At 46.0% G+C, this 15,734-nt stretch overlaps 2 protein-coding genes across 3 annotated transcripts in view; one reads left to right on the forward strand and one right to left on the reverse strand.

Annotated features, from left to right (window-relative positions):
• Window positions 1-3,433, reverse strand: part of LOC128139548 (transmembrane protein 263-like) — a 249,534-nt gene extending 246,101 nt beyond the window's left edge. Inside the window, exons 1-2 of one of the 2 annotated variants that reach the window (XM_052782106.1) lie at window positions 3,314-3,433; window positions 518-587 (exon numbers count right to left, since the gene is read on the reverse strand). The gene's annotated coding sequence lies outside the window, so the exon portion shown is untranslated. The remainder of the gene's footprint in view (window positions 1-517; window positions 588-3,313) is intronic. The other variant, XM_052782108.1, reaches the window with a different exon arrangement.
• A 289-nt stretch (window positions 3,434-3,722) lies between these two features.
• Window positions 3,723-15,283, forward strand: ZFYVE19 (zinc finger FYVE-type containing 19). Its single transcript, XM_052782111.1, has 11 exons — window positions 3,723-3,964; window positions 4,519-4,640; window positions 6,462-6,515; window positions 7,035-7,195; window positions 8,436-8,581; window positions 9,485-9,599; window positions 10,166-10,375; window positions 10,876-10,955; window positions 11,665-11,775; window positions 13,182-13,324; window positions 14,754-15,283. The coding sequence occupies exons 1-11, from the start codon at window positions 3,911-3,913 to the stop codon at window positions 14,818-14,820; spliced, it is 1,263 nt and encodes a 420-aa protein (XP_052638071.1). The 5' UTR covers window positions 3,723-3,910; the 3' UTR covers window positions 14,821-15,283.
• The last annotated feature ends 451 nt before the right edge of the window (window positions 15,284-15,734 follow it).

A 15,734-nucleotide genomic window follows, 5' to 3' on the forward strand; every position in this document is an offset into this window, starting at 1 on the left:
GAATCTTAAATGGAGAAGCTGTAGAATTCACAAACCCTGCTAAGAGCTTAGGTGTACCCAACTGCACAGTGTAAGGGGACTTGCATCTAACAGACAATAATCCTCCCACAACAGGCATTGCCCATACATAAAAACGATTTATAAGCTTGCTATTAACATTCATATTCTGAGATACACGAATTAAGAGTGACCATCCAGTAGACACAATGGACAGTATAGCCAAAAGTTTAGGATTCAAATACCAACATAGGAGGATTTTGAGAGGTTCTAATGAAAGTTCAGCATTCACTTAACCCACCTTTGAAATTCAACATGTAAGGATTTAACCTTAAAAACCAGAGGAATCTAGCAGTGATGAATATATATATGTATACCCATATATGTACATACCTCATGACACAGACAGGTATTACCTTATTGCGTACAAAACCAGATGTGTGCTAAGAGACACTCACTTCCGCAAGCCTGTGTGTGCGGAAGAGACAAGAGTGTTTGTGTCCACATATTCCAATCTTACCTGCTTTGGGACTGTCCAGGTTCCTATCTGGGAGGCAAACCAGGGCCTTCGAGTGGTATGCTTTTGTAATCTGTAAGAACCAGAACAGAGATCTGTCAATTACTGCTGTAGGAGAAAAACAGCCTGGAATAAAGCACTACAGAAACACACACAAAAATGTACTAATCATGGCAGGGGGTTGTGTTTAATTTAAAACACATTTCCCTTACATAAGTAAATAACTGTGGTTGAGATGACTCTTGCTTGCATGACTTGAACCCCAATGCCTGACAGAAAACAAGGGCAGCTTTTGGCATGCTGATAGTACAGTTGGTTCCTCATCTAAAATAAGAAAATGAGACTACTGAAACAGCGAGAGAGTACTGAAACTCAGTTTTCAATTTCTCTGTGGTGATGATCTGCCCTTTTTAGTACACTGAACTGCAAGGAGAAACATTACAGCCTGGGAGACTTAGGCAGACGGCCACATTTTTAATTAATTTAAACTTTTTCAGACCAAAAGTTTTACTTCTAGATGCATTCCATTATAGTAATCAAGGCCCAAGATTATCAAGGCCAAGCCTAATACACTGGGGCACAGTTTCACAGCAAGTTAGAGAAGAACACAGCATTTGCAGCTATAACTACGTAGGACAGAAAATGTACAACTTGCTGTGCAACAACCAAGTTTGGCAAGAAGACATATGAACCAAATACCATTTAATCTCTCCTACACTTCAAACAGAAATTGAAAAACTTATGGGCTAAGTCATCACAGGATTTTAATAATCGGAGTTCCCTTTATCACGGGGGAACATCTGCAGGCAAGAGAAGAAATAAAGAAAAGCTGCTGCTGTTCAGCTGCTAAATGGCCTTCTGGTGCAGGAGCTGGAAGAACTGCGGGGGCCGGGCCCCCTCTGGTGGACAGCAGCAGAACGTGAACGTCCCTCGGTCCTCTTCTCCAGACACGGGAGAGTGAGGTCTTCTCCTGCTCTGGTCACGACGCTCCGTTCCATCTGGCAAATTCAGCCGAGGCGCTTCTAAACAGGTAAATTCAATTTCTTTCACTGTCCGGCTCCCTCCCGTGCACCTCTGTTGGTGCGCTCTGGGTAGAAAGGTTCTTTGGGTCGCTGCTTGTATTTTGTATTAAAGACTCCAAATTCCATATTAAAACTCCAAATTACACCTGTCAATCGGTAGGCTGCACTATAACATTCAGATTGAAATTTCCTCTTCCTCTTTTCCCATTGACCAGCTCGATAGCAAAGACAACATCAAATGAAGTCTTTTATTTGAGTAAATTCTGTTTTATATTTGTCTCCTGTTGTGGTTTAACCCCAGCCAGCAACTAAGCACAACGCAGCCACTTGCTCACTCCCCCTGCTCCCAGTGGGACAGGGGAGAGAATCTGAAAAAAGGTAAAACTCATGGGTTGAGATAAAGACAGTTTAATAGGACAGAAAAGGGAAAATAATAACAGAAAATACAAAACAAGTGATGGACAATACAGTTGCTCACCACCTGCTGACCGATGCTCAGCCAAACCCTGAGCCGCGGTGCCCCCCGGCCAATTCCCCCAGTTTATATACTGGGCATGACGTCATATGGTATGGAATACCCCTTTGGTCAGTTGGGGTCAGCTGTCCTGGCTGTGTCCCCTCCCAGCTTCTTGTGCACTCCCAGCCTCCGCTGGCAGGGCAGTATGAGAAGCTGAAAAGTCCTTGACTTAGTATAAATACTGCTTAGCAATAACTAAAACATCCGTGTGTTATCAACATTATTCTCCTCCTAAATCCAGAACACAGCACTGTACCAGATAGTAGGAAGAAAACTAACTCTATTCCAGCTGATACCAGGACATCTCAATTCCCTGCTTTATGCCTACAGTACGTGTAATTTCCAGGTAGTCTCTAATACAATTGCAGGACAGCTGCAAAGTTTAGCTTCCAAGTTTTATAGTTGTCTTTCTAATGTTCTTTAGCATTAAAAAACCCCGAAAGCTTGAGAGGGGAAACCCCATTTTTTTTCCCTTTAAAGTTAGCATTGTTCAGATATTAATGACTCTTCCTTTAACAGATCAGTCAGTTTCCTAATTTAATTGTGTAGGTGTTTACAGCATGAACTTACCTATTAAACTGGAAAGAACGCAAAATGTGATTGCAAACCCACGTGATTAACAAGATGACTCATGGGAACCAATGGTTACTTAGAACTACACTTGGTAACTCTTTTTTATAAACACTGTAGGACATTCACTCCTGAAGACGTGCAAACAAACACTGGCAGAAGTATTGGCTGGGGAAAACTGGAGTTTTGCAGTTTGGCAGATTTCTTGCTCTTCTGAACCAGGATCTCACCACAGGTTTAAGACAAAAAACCAGAGTAACTCGAGCGCAACCCTGTCAGCATTAGAGAATACACTTTTTTGTCTTATTAACACCCAAAGACAGCTGATGTGCAAAAATGCAACACCCTACTAACTACGTCTGCTGTACCGGGAGTACGGCATGCAGGCGTACGAGGCGGAGAAAGTGTTGTAAGCAACTGTTGAAGCAAAAGCTTCAAAGAAACCAATGAAGCACACAGCCTGCCGGTCCTCCCCCTCCCAATCCAAAAGTGACAGTGACTTTCGTTACTGTGGGAACATCCCAGAAAGAGAGCTAGGCCGGGGCAAGGGGGCCCCTGACGGGCGGGGAGGCCGAGGCCGCCCCGTGGCGTCGGGCCGGCCGCCCCGTGTGCCCTCCGGGTGAGGAGGGGCGCAGGGGAGAGGCGCTGCCGAGCCCCCCCTCCTCCCCGACCCACCACCGCAGGACGTACGAGGCCAACTAATCCACCGCCATCGTCCAGAAGCCGGCCGTCGCCTCAGCCCCGCCGCCGGGCTCCCCGGCGCGCTGCCTGCCGGGAAATGGAGTCTCCCCGGGCCGCGAGCGCTGCGCGCCTTCCTGCCGGCAGGGCGGGACGGCGGCACCAGACTACAGGTACCACAATGCATCGCGCGGCAGAACCGGATGTTTTCGGGTCCCGAGCAGTGACAGGCGGCTCCCGGCAGGCGGAGCCCTGGGCGGTGTAGTTTATCCGCGGAGAGCCGCCTAGCGGCTGGAGGCGGGGAGGGCGGCTTGAAGGACTACAACTCCCGTCGGGCCGTGCGCCGGGCTGGGTTGGGGGGGGGCGTCGTGCCGTGCCGTGCCGTGCCGTGCCGTGCCGGCCCGGTGTGTGAGGGGCGGAAGGGCGGGCGGTGTCTCGGCCTCCCCGTTACAGATAGCCCCGGCTCGCTGCTACGTTCTGGGTCTGCGGCAGTTAAAGGACCTGTGGGGGGGAAGAAAACTATGCAGCTTGGCATAGCGGGGGCGCAGCGCGGTGCCTGAGCGCCGGGCCGGGCCCGGCCCGGTCGGCGGCCTCGCCTTCGGTAGCGCCATGGATAGCCGGTGCTATGGGTGTGCGTCCAAGTTCTCTGTCTTCAAGAAAGAGGCAAGTGCGGCTGAGGCGGGGGTCAGGACCGGCCGGTCCCGCGGGTGCCTGCCCCGCAGTGCGAGGGCCTGAGAGGAGAACCGGGGGATTGCCTCGCCCGGCGCCGAGGCACGCTTCCCGGCCAGCATCGTAGCGTTGTTGTCCTTGCTTACTGAGCTCTCGCGGTGCCTAGTTTCAGTGTGTCTTTAAATGTGTGCGATTACTTCAAAAAAAAGGAAAAAAACCCCGTCATTGGATGTCATCCCTCTAACCCAATACTCGGTCATTGTCGCAGGGAATTCACACACACGCGCACTTTATTATACCATGGGGCGAAATGGTGTCTCTGCTTCCAGCAGGAGTTATGTGCTGGTGCTCGAAGGCTCTTGAGAGTCTCCGTATCTTCAGCAGCAGCTAATGGTACAGTTCTCTTAGAAAATCAGCGTAACCCCAGCGTTACTTTTAGTGCACCTTGGCATGGGCGTTGTTCCTGTGTACAGCCAGCTAGAGCAATGGGGTGTCTATGGTGACTAGGTGATGAAGCCCTGCCCTGCCCCTCTCTTGTATCTCCGCAGTGTGGATGCAAGAACTGCGGACGGTCGTTCTGCTCGGGCTGCCTGAGCTTCAGTGCTGTTGTCCCCCGCTGTGGAAGCACTCAGCAGAAGGTGTGCAAGCAGTGTCATGGAAAACTAACTGGGTAAGATGGGAGTGTTTCTTCACCCAAAGACAGTGTCCTGCTTTGTGTCTTCATTTTGCATCCCAGTGTTGTGTTGCAGATTTCTGCGTGAGAGCTTTGCCTTGCACTTGTGCATGCACTGCGTGTACCCTGGAGCTTCAAGCCAGGCCATTACTGAACTGCTGTTGCATGAGCTGTGCAGTCCAAAGATGGAAGTCAGGATTTGTGAGGCTGTTCTCTGTGATGACAGGGTAGTCTGAAAGAACCAGGTTTAAATCTTTATGGATGGACACTGAATGCCTGTGGATATCTTAGCTAGACGAGACCAGGTTAAGCCCCACTGTGTTTTTGCCCAGAAATCTACAGCCCTTTGAAAGCACTGGCAGTCTTTTCAGATGGTAGTAGTTGAACAGCCTGACAGTAAGATGTTCAAAGTGTTACTACCTCAGTGAGCAAACAGTGACACAAATCCTCATTGTTGAGGGGTCTCTGCTATGTGTAGCCTGAAGACTTAAAATTTTGTAGCATAAAATCGGTTTGCTTTTAAAAGAAAAAAAAATATTTGCAAACATAAACTGTAGATTGCCTGTTAAAAACAAAAAAATGTAATTCAGTAGCAGTATGGGTTATACATGTGAAAAAGTAAGGCAAGCGCAAGTGTACACCAGAACCACTCTCTCAACCAATTCTTCTGTGTCCTCTTCCTTCTCTTGCATTTCTCTTACCTCTCATCCCCACTTCTCTCCTATAGCAAGGAATTTTCACCAGCAAATGGGGAATTTTCTGGCTCAGCAGGTGTCTAGAGGAGAAGAGGCTCTTGTTAGCAGAGGTCTTAATTTCAGAAGCACTGGCTCATGAAAACACTGTGAGCTATGGGTGGCGAAAATACAGTATTCGGTCTTTCCGTTTTGAAATTTTCTGATTGCCTTTTACAAATTCAAAGCCATTAAGAAAACAGGGCAGCCGTTCTCCACGTTTCTTTTTTTTCATCTGTTTAATATCAGTACTGTAGAGTCACAGCAGAAAAAAATCATCCCTGACTGGATAGCAGGTAGATAGTACACGCAGGCTGCAGCTCTGTAAGCTGCATGTATTGTTCTTCATGCAAATAGCTTTCAGAACTGAAACCTTAGAACTGGAAAGTGGTCCAGCTATGTTGCATTCATTCGTTACTATACAGGCCTTAGCACAGCACAGATGTCTTTGTAGCTGTGACTTCTAAGAATGAATAAAATATGCTAACTACCTTACATAAGTGTGTAGTTTAGCAGCTCAACCTGAATATAGCAAAGTAGAAGATAGTTACACAAGATGTGTTTGTGGTATGCAGCGTTCAAGTGTGCTAGAAGATGTCATTATGATACTGTTGGTTATATAATAATTTTTATAACGTTTTGTTTAGCTTGTGCATTATATAATTGTGTGTTTGTTGCATGCCACAGCTCCTTTCAGAGTATTCTGCTGCATGGAAGCTAATTACACTGGGAGTCTTACCTATTTACTCTCTACTTGCTCTCTGAACTGGGAGGTGCAGGCTGTGGGAGGCAGGGGTATTTCAGCCCCACCTCCTTTGGATCACTGGTGACCACATTAAATCATATTTTGTCCAGATGCAAAACAACTGGACCAAAGGACTAGAAATGAAGTCCCCTGCTGTCCCAGGCAGCTGTATTATTTTAATCCCTTCCATAAGCTGATCGCTGTCCATATTAACGAGGTTATGAAAGGGGCTGTACCAGGAGGTTGAGGAACATATGCTGATTCCTCCTGAGTTGAGAGACTAGATGATTGAAGCATTGCCAGTATCCTGAGTTCAGAGAAATCGTTATTTTTGTCTTCCAGAGAGGGATCTCAAAGCAGTTCAGCAAAATGGTCGCCACCAGAAAACTACAAAAAGTGAGTTGCACTTGCCAATCGGATGGTTGTTTCTGCTGCAGAGTAGTCTTTCAGGCCCTCTCTCCTCTTCCCCTATAGCGACCCGCAAAAGGGGGGGTTGTGATGTGGGTATTTGCTTGTTCAGAGTTAGATTAAGGGTGGAGCTTTTGTTTTGTTGTTTGGGTTTTTCCTTTGTTTGTTTGGGGGGGTGGGGTGTGTGCTCTTTTAAATAGACTCCTGAAGAGCCACCTGCCTATCTTTATCTGTGACTGATGGGGGTTGGCTTGGAAACAGGAACCTGGTGGTGAAATGTTCCTTGTCTCCTTGGAAATGGTGCCAGGTGTGCTGCTGCTGTGAGCTAAGGTTTTTCTTACGCTTGGGAGTACCTCATTGTGCCAATATGGGAGACCCTGGTACAGGAGGGAGTAGTTTCTGTTCTGTTCTTCAAATAGCCTGTTGGGTTCACAGGGGATATTTTCATATCTCAGGGTTTAAACCCCTGTTCTCAATTGTCATGTCTTTTTTCCATCCTTGTCACAGGCGTGTAGCAGCCTTTGAGGCTAAGCAAAACCAGCTGAAAGAACAACAGAAGGCAGCTGCAAAACCCCCAGGCCAAGCAGGCTCCAGATACCGGGGGCTCTCAAAAGAGGATAGAACTATTGCAGAGAGACTGGAGAGGCTCAGGGAGGAAAGGAAACCGAGTGAGTTTTGGAGGATACTGGAGGTATTTTGGGTGGGAACACTGCTGCTTGGGAAACATGGAACCTTGAGGGAGAGGGAAGTGCTGGGCTTCCAGAGCCTGCCTTTTTAGGGAATTGAAGGGTTAACATTGGGCAAAGCATCCATGTCCTGCTGCCACAATGGCCAGATTCTACAATTATTTTAGATTAATGTTCCAGTTTCTTTTTACTTATTGGGGTTTCCCTTGAAACTACTTCTCAGTTTTGGGGCAGTATCTTCCCTGTAAAACCGCTTTCTCATTTTCCATTTTTGGGGGTAAAAGGCTGTGTCAAGCCCAATAGGAGCAGAATGAAATAAGGGTCTTTGGCCAAACTGTTTTGCAGAAGGTTTCCTGTGGGTCATTGTCCTGGGCAACAGCAGCGCCAGTCTCTGTGAGATTATGTTCTGGCCAGCCTTGCCTCACAGAGGAGAAAAAGGACTTTCATCCCAGTCCACAGCTGTCAGGTTCTGGGATAGCCTTGTGGGAGAATAAACTATTTTAAAAATGGTGTGTGATCTCTAAAAGGGAAAGAACACACTGCAAAGTGGTTACCTGATTATCATAGAATCATTTAGGTTGGAAAAGACCTTAAGATCATCAAGTCCTACTGTAAACCTAACACTGCCAAGTCCACCACGAAACCATGTCCCTAAGTGCCACATCTACATGTGTTTTAAATACCTCCAGGGATGGTGATGCAACCACTTTCCAGGGCAGCCTGTTCCAATACTTGATAACCATTTCAGTGAAGAAATTTTTCCTAATATCCAATCTAAACCTCCCCTGGCACAACTTGAGGCCATTTCCTCTCATCCTATTATGTGCTGGGGGAGGGAGGGTTTCAGTCTGATATGCCTAGGATTACGTTAAGAGCTGTGGGAGCAATGGACTGTACTGTCTAAATGACACTTGTTTCTCTGCCTATCCCTAGTATCCCGAGTCAGCTGATTGCCAAATGACATTACCCTAATACTCACGGCTAGGAGATAAACTGTGAAGGAGGCAAGGACTCGGAAAAAAAGGATAGCATTTAGTGTTAGGGTAGTCTCCAAGTCACTGCAGTATGACCCCCCTTTCATGTCAGGGGCCAAGGGAGGTTTTTGCTCGGGTGTTCAGAGTCTGATTTCAGAAAGAAATACAATTTTAAGAAAAAAAAAATGTGAAGCCTTTTGTTTTCAGTAATAGAGTAATCTCCTCCCTTGCATTATTTTGAATTGCAGAATCCATCCCTACTCAGGCTGAGATTGAAGCTAGGCTGGCTGCCCTGAAGGAGGACTGCTGGGGACCTGTTCCATCCACACAGGAAATGGAGGACCGGTTGGCTGTCCTTCAGGGGAGAGATCCTCCTTCCCAGGCTCCTAGACCTGTAAGCTCCCTCAGCTCTTTAGCCAGCAATGCCTTCTGAGCTGACCCAGTAACTGGTGCCCCAGCATGTTAGCCATTCTCCCTTCTTCAGCTTTTTTGTGTCCAGGTGGCTCCCTTTAGAAATCTTTGTTTCCTGTTTGTGTCATTGCTTCAGAAGCAATGGCCAGCCTTTAACAGTTCACTGCTTCAGTTTGAATGCAGTATGTTCCTTTATGTCAAATGTAGTTCATGTGTTTATTTTTAGCAATAGATGTTAAGTTTTTTGCTCTCAACCCACTTGTATACCTAAGTGGTCTGATATTTTTTCAGAGCTGTTTGTCTGTGTTTGGGACTTATCAGCCCTGCCTTCTAATTGTATCTTGTAGTTGTTACTGCATTCCAGCTGGGCAAAATCCTGTTAATTATTCCAGAAATGGAAGCACACAGTGGTTAGTCTGAGGCTGCAGAGGAATAAGTAGGATATATGCCTTCAAAGCCTATATAAATTATCTTGTCTCTGAGAAATCATTTCTTCATGCTCCTTTTTCAGCAGCACTGCACACCCAGCTGTTATCACAGGCCTCAGTGGGGCTGCTGGCTGGCACTGTTGAGAATGGCACTTTATCTACATTGGAGGTAGCGGCATAACTAGGGTTGGGACCCAGCAGCATGTACTCCTGTACATTCAGCAGCACTTTGCCTTGTTTGCTTGACTGCTTTTAGAGTTGTGCACATTCAGCACCTCTGAGAATGAAGCCCTGAAAGTCTTACACCAGATAACTGTGAGCTGAGAATCTCAAGATCAGTAGATGCATCTTTTTATGCTGCTTTCACCTAGGGTGATCTTGGTTACCAAACTTTTCCTTTGATTGAGTATCCCACTTTCCTCTTGTTTGCCTTTTCCCATGCCCTGCTTTTTTCTTAGGTACACCAACCTCCTGATACCAGAAGTCTGGTCCAGCAGACAGATGACCTGTTAACTCAGCTGTCTGAGGAAGTTGCCATTGATGAGCATTATAGACCGAGAGTCCAGCCTCAAGGTATCTATTTTGGCTTCCAAAGACCTGATTCTGTCTAATAATGTATGTGCTATAGTGAGAATGGAATATGTGTCTCCCTAGCTAGCTTACAGGTGAGCTGGGTGTCCGGTTTGTCCTTATCTCCCCCTTATGACTCCCAAATTGACCAAGAACAGCCATCTGACTCCATACTGGGTCTCATTGTCTTTGCTTGGGAGATGGTTCCTTCTTCTCAGGGTTGTATTATTCAGATTGCTCCTCTCTGTTTCTCTAAGGTGACCCTTCCCTGGGGAGGAGCTGTTGCTAACTCCTAACACACCTGTGCTCTGTTACAAAACATCGGAATCTGGGATACCATTATCCTCCTAGCTGCGGTGCTTTCTCTGTAATCTCACTGTAAACCACAAATTAGTTCGCTTTCTTCTCTTCATGTACAGTGCAGATCCTACTGCGGCATGCCTTCTCCCATTATTACCCAGATTAATGGAGAGCAGCGAGCTGCTCTCATACCATTGCTTTAGTCGTGTTGTCTGTGCCAAAGGACATTGCTGCTGAATCACCAGCATGTTCTGTCTGTCTGTTTGCAGCTGTTAGTAGCCAAAGTTTGAATGATCTCAATCGGGAAAGTGAAGATTTTGTTTGTCTTGAAAATCTGGACCCAAAACAGCTAGAGGAAGAGAAGAATAAACTTCTGGCAGAAGCTGCTGCTGAGCTGCGGGAAGAGAACACTAGGCAGGAAAAGATCCTACAAGTTGCCAAGAGACTGGCAGCACTCAGAGGCGAGGACCCAGAGAAAGGTGGGTAGCAGACAAAAATACAGTGCCAAGAGAGGAACCAAGTTCCTGTGACAGTTTCTTTTCTGAGAAGTGTTTATCCATTTAATTCCTCTGTTCTGCAAGAAACAGACCAACATTTGGTTCTGTCTGTAAAGTACAGGTTGGTTCATCATGAAATCAGTATGAAAGATCTTAGTTGAGGGTAAAGGTCAGAGCTGCAAGGTCAGACTGCTTTGTCTTGCACCCTTCTTTGAGGTAATTCTAGCATGCTCTGGTGAGGTTAACAAAGCCTTTAAAAGCAAAGCTCTGGTTTTGGTGGGGATTTTTTCCTTCCATCTTCCAAATATTAAAAACAAACAGTAAGGCCCTGTTTGAGGAGTCCCCATCTGAAAAGGATCTGTCTGTGCCAGAGCCAGAATGCCAAAAGCAGCTCACACCACCAAGGATTGTCTGTGGCACATAAGTGGGCACAAGGTTTGAGGCAGGTGTGGGACATAATCTCCTGTCTCTTGCTTCTGCAGTTACACTGGAAACCTATAAACTGCCTGACAGTGATGAGGAAGTGGCTGAGGAGGAAGCCATTCGCAGAGTGCTAAAACAGGTCAGAAGTGGCAGCGGTGGCCTTGTTTATCTTCCTCTCAATTATTCCCAGTGTGTATGTTACCTGGTGAGCGTGCAAAGGATGTGTTTCTGTTCCTGGACAGAGTTTCATTCCTTCCCCTCCTAGTGCTTTTCCAATATTAGCTCCCATAGGCCATTCAGCTACATGCGATTGACAACATTACTTATAGTCTGTCACACTGTCTCTCATTCATGCTTAGTGTCTCTTTATGGTGCATGTCTCCAACCCCACTCTGCTGGTACTTCCATACTTCTTGTTTCATCTTTTCCCTCACCCAGCTAGAACATGGATATGTGTGCTGTTTAGCACAGTTTATGCCTAGACTTCTCTCTAAAGTGTCTATGAATTGTCTTGCAGGCAGACATGAGCTTTCTGTGCTTAAGTTTCTGCCTGATTACAGACCACACATGTGTGATTAGCATGGCGTTGAGGGTCTGCTGATAGCTGCACTGCAAAGCAACGTGTGTTAGCTGAAGGTCTCTGCTGCTACACTGACTGTTCACAATGTACACACAGTGTTAAGAGTGCAGAGCAAGCTCACATCTGTCTGGATAACACCAGATGTATTTAGACTTGTCATCTCCCATTACTGCATGAGACCAAGGAGAAGGCCAGGAGGTTTAGAGCCTAGAATGAGGTTCCCAGCTGTGTTTGAAACAAGAGGCTTCTTGCTTTCTGTTGTTACCAGCTTGCAGAGGAAGCAGCCCTGGATGAAGCAAGTGGATTCAACATTCCTCCAGATCAGACCACACAAGCAGGAGCCTCACAACAGAACCTGCGTAAGAAAGCAAAGCAAAAGGTCAGTGAGCTGCTCAGGATCTCTTGGAATGACATATTCCAGGGTGTCAGGATAGTACAGTTCTGCAGCAAAAGTTTGTTTTATCCTAAGTTTGATGCAGAAAAAAACCCAACAAGCAGCTTCTCCAGAGCAGACAAGCTGAGGTGGCTCCTGCAAGGCTGACCAGCAGTGAGTGCAGCTGTGAGTCATCCTTGTACTTTTAAAAGGAATTGCTCCCTGGAATACAATTCCTTTCAGGCTGGCTTTCTGCTGAATGGGATGGTGTCCTCTAAACCCAGAGAAGTTAGCACAGACCTTGCAAGATGGATATTAGAGAAGGGATTTTTGACTCACCAATGTAATTAGACCAAGAAGGCCATGGTCTAGTACCATACAGCCTGAATCAGGGTAAGTGGGAGGTTTGCCAGTGCTTTCAGCATGTGCAGAATAGGACCTCTAGATAGTAATTGACTGTGTGTTCTCATATAATGTCAGAGGAAGGAATTAGTAACAAGATGTCCTATGCTCAGAATGGAATCCAGCCTATTATGGAAATACATACACCTTCTCTAAGGTATATTACAAGAATTAAATGGACCTGTGACTCACAGACACCTGACAGGTATGTCCCCAGTGGAAGAAATTATTTAATTGTAAGTATTATTGAAAACATCCATCTCATAGGTATGCCACCTTGCATTTCTGGGATTACTGATGTAAAAGATAGTGCCGTCTTATTGCTGTTGTGTTAGGAAGCTGCCTTTGCCAGTGTCCAGGCACTGTGTCCCAGCGTGTGTATGGCTGTTCAGTTCCACAACAGTTCTCTGTAAAACAGAAGGAGACGATAGATGGCCTTATGGATAGATTTTAGGTCATGATTTCAGAGATCTTTTTGGCCCAACCTCAGGTAGAAATCAATAGTAGGGGCCTTTTGGCAAATCATGTCCTTTGTCCCCCAGTTTTCTTTCTACAATAGGAAGAAAACAACTCCCCACTGCTTTTCCTTCCCACATAACTGCTTTTAGCAAAACTGCTTGATCGCTTGCTTTTGCAGCAGGGATTGTCTATCACTTGGTATTGCTGTGGTGCCTGCCAGAAGATCTGGGCTTCGTGCCCTTAACACCGTATGGACAATGTTGGTGTATATTGCTGTAGACATTAAATGAGGGGGAATACCTGTTTACCTTCCAAGCAACATAGGTTCATGAGCAAATGATAGGGAGTACCTTGGGTTTTTATTTAACAGTCTAGATACATATAGAGCCTATCCTTGTGCTCTGGGCAAGTTCATCTCACAAACTTAGAATCAACAGAGTTAACTATGGTACATATGATATGTCATTGTGGCCATCATGCATTACAGTGAAAGCCCTGTATTGTCTCTGCTGGGGTTTGAATTCTGTTTGTCTGTTTGCTTTCTGAATTAGAGCCAGATTCCCATCACCACTGCTCTTGCCAGGGCAGATGACAGCGATGAGGATGAGTTACCCTGGTGCTGTATCTGCAACGAAGATGCCACTTTGCGCTGCCATGGCTGTGACGGGGACCTCTACTGCCAACGCTGTTTTCGGTAAGTCTCACAATTCCTCTTGGTCTGAGAGGTGGGTCACAGGTAAGCTTGGCTGCTTCAGTTTGTTCTTCCCATTGGGCAGAAAAGCAGGCAGTAGGAGGGAAGATTTGAGGAACACAGATCTGAGCTGAATGCTAGTCATTATGGAAATACTTTGCACGATCAGTAGTTATTCCAGGCTTCAGGGACTAAACTGGTCCTAGACAGAACTGTTCTGTCTGTACTGCTCCAGTGCATGTTTGGACACATTGTCTGAGTGTTCTCTGGGGCAGCTGATGTGCTGCATTGCGTGGGATGGGATAAGCGAGACCATTGTTCAGTGACTCCTATGGCTTGTTAATGACATTGATGGATGATCTGGGCTGGATTCCCATAAGAGGAGAGATCAGATAGTAAAAATTCCTGTGGCTTTTCCTAGGTTGAGACTCTGTGGTCTTAAACCATATACAAAAATATTTGTTGAAATATGTGTGGGTGAACCTTTTTTCCTCAGTCAGGCCTTGCAGCAGCTATAGTCTTGGTTCTTAAACATCTGTAGCTTTATTTTTGACAAAAAAGTTGCATGTATCAGATTTGGAGGGTTAATTCCTTTGAATAGAAAGCTATTCCTCACAGCTTGTGTGGCTTCTCTTTTTCATGCCTCAAAAGTATTGGGTAGTTGGCTCTGTTCTCAGATTAGTGCTGGATGACATTTAGACAGCAGGACGCTAAGAGTCTGGTTGGGATAGTAAGAGATGCTTTTGTGTATATTCCCTCATTTCCTGCAAATGTTTTTGTAGAGAGATGGAAATGGAGTTGGGGGGGAGAACATATGAAAATGGTAAGAAGACATATGACTGGCAATGATAGATGATTAAAACCAAAACAAACAGACAAAAGTGTCAGACAGCAAACATCAGTAAAAGCAGAATCAGCAGTCTGGCAGGTGAGTGAGTGTATCAGTTGCATGCTGCAGATGCAAGCTTGTGTCTTACTCAACACTGCCTGCTTCTGAGCATGGTTAAGACAGCTGCCAATACACTGCATTTTAGCCACAACAGTTATTTTTTGGAGTTGTGCGCGGCAGACTGTCATTTTGACTGCTGTCGTAGGAGTTGCTAATGCACCTGGGAATCACAGACATGGTGCTGAAAATGAGCCACCAGTTACGTGAATCTCTCAGAGAGGGGAAGAGATGGAGACACCTATTGTCATTTCCCTTTTCAGCAGGCAAGGATGAGCAGAACTTTCCACAAAGTACCTCAGAGGTTTCTGTTACAAGCAAATATCTAAAGTAGTCAGTCCACGGGGCTGCCAGTCAGGTCCTCACAGATAACCCGCAGGATAGGTTTCTAGTTAAGGGCTGCTGGGAGACATCTTCTGCAGTGGCTAAGCGTGAGTTCTGTGCCTGAGTATTTACTTCTGACTGCACTTTGTGTTTGCTTTTCAGGGAAGGCCATGATGAGTTTGACCTGAAGGACCACCACACGTCCCGCTATCAGCTTCCTTGCAAGTAGAAGTGATCATACTCTTCATGGGTAGAAAAGGAGATGGAGAATGGGAAACGAGAGGAGTCGGCCAGATGGGAAGAGTCCAAGTGGATTTGCAGCCAAAATGGGTGATGTTTTGGACAGTTAAAGGATATGCTGTAATCTGAGAGAGGTTTGGAGGACGTGTGACTTTGTCCTCACAGATACAACCAGCGAAGTGCAGGGTTTGCTGTGCATGCTTGGGGATAAATGAGGACATGATATGAGGAGGTGGATACGAGTCTATAAATACAGACGGTAAGGCAGTATGGGTAGCAGTAAAGATGTGTTTAAGGCAGTACTGACTGGCTGCTAAGTAACTTCCTGCTTTTGCTAACAGCTTACACACTGATTCAACAGGCAACGAAGCACTTCGCACTAAGAAAACTGTCTACGTCGTGATCACTTGTGTGATGAGAACTTCCAAAGCATAATAAAAACTATTTACGGAGGCCTGTGGTTAAAGTCTCTCCTCAAAATGCCTGATATCCCTTTACAAAATGTTGCCCTCTTGTAATGGTATGTTAGTCCTAGTGTCAAGTGGCTTAGGGAAAGAAATGAAGGATCGTGAAGTCATCAGAAATGTTTCTGTGGTGTGGCTGAAAAAGGTGCAGGGGCTACTCTGCCCTGATGGGCAGTGTTGCTCATGTACTTAAAATGAAGGATGCTTTGTAAAGGTAATCTGCTACTGATGCACAGCATTGTGATCTGCAGTGGCTGTGCTGAGGTACCATGTGGTCTGCAAGAGCAGTGTGTTAGTCTGGAAGAGTTGTGTATTAGTCTGAAAGCAGGGTTTGGCTCTTTATTATTTGGTTGCCTGGTAGGATAAAGATGTTACCTGTGTGATGCTTTTTATCTGGTTATGAGAGAAGCTCAGTTTAATACGCTCATATCCCTCCCTG

Source organism: Harpia harpyja, chromosome 3 (genome assembly GCF_026419915.1).
Source record: "Harpia harpyja isolate bHarHar1 chromosome 3, bHarHar1 primary haplotype, whole genome shotgun sequence".
In the NCBI taxonomy this organism is placed as follows: Eukaryota; Metazoa; Chordata; class Aves; order Accipitriformes; family Accipitridae; genus Harpia; species Harpia harpyja.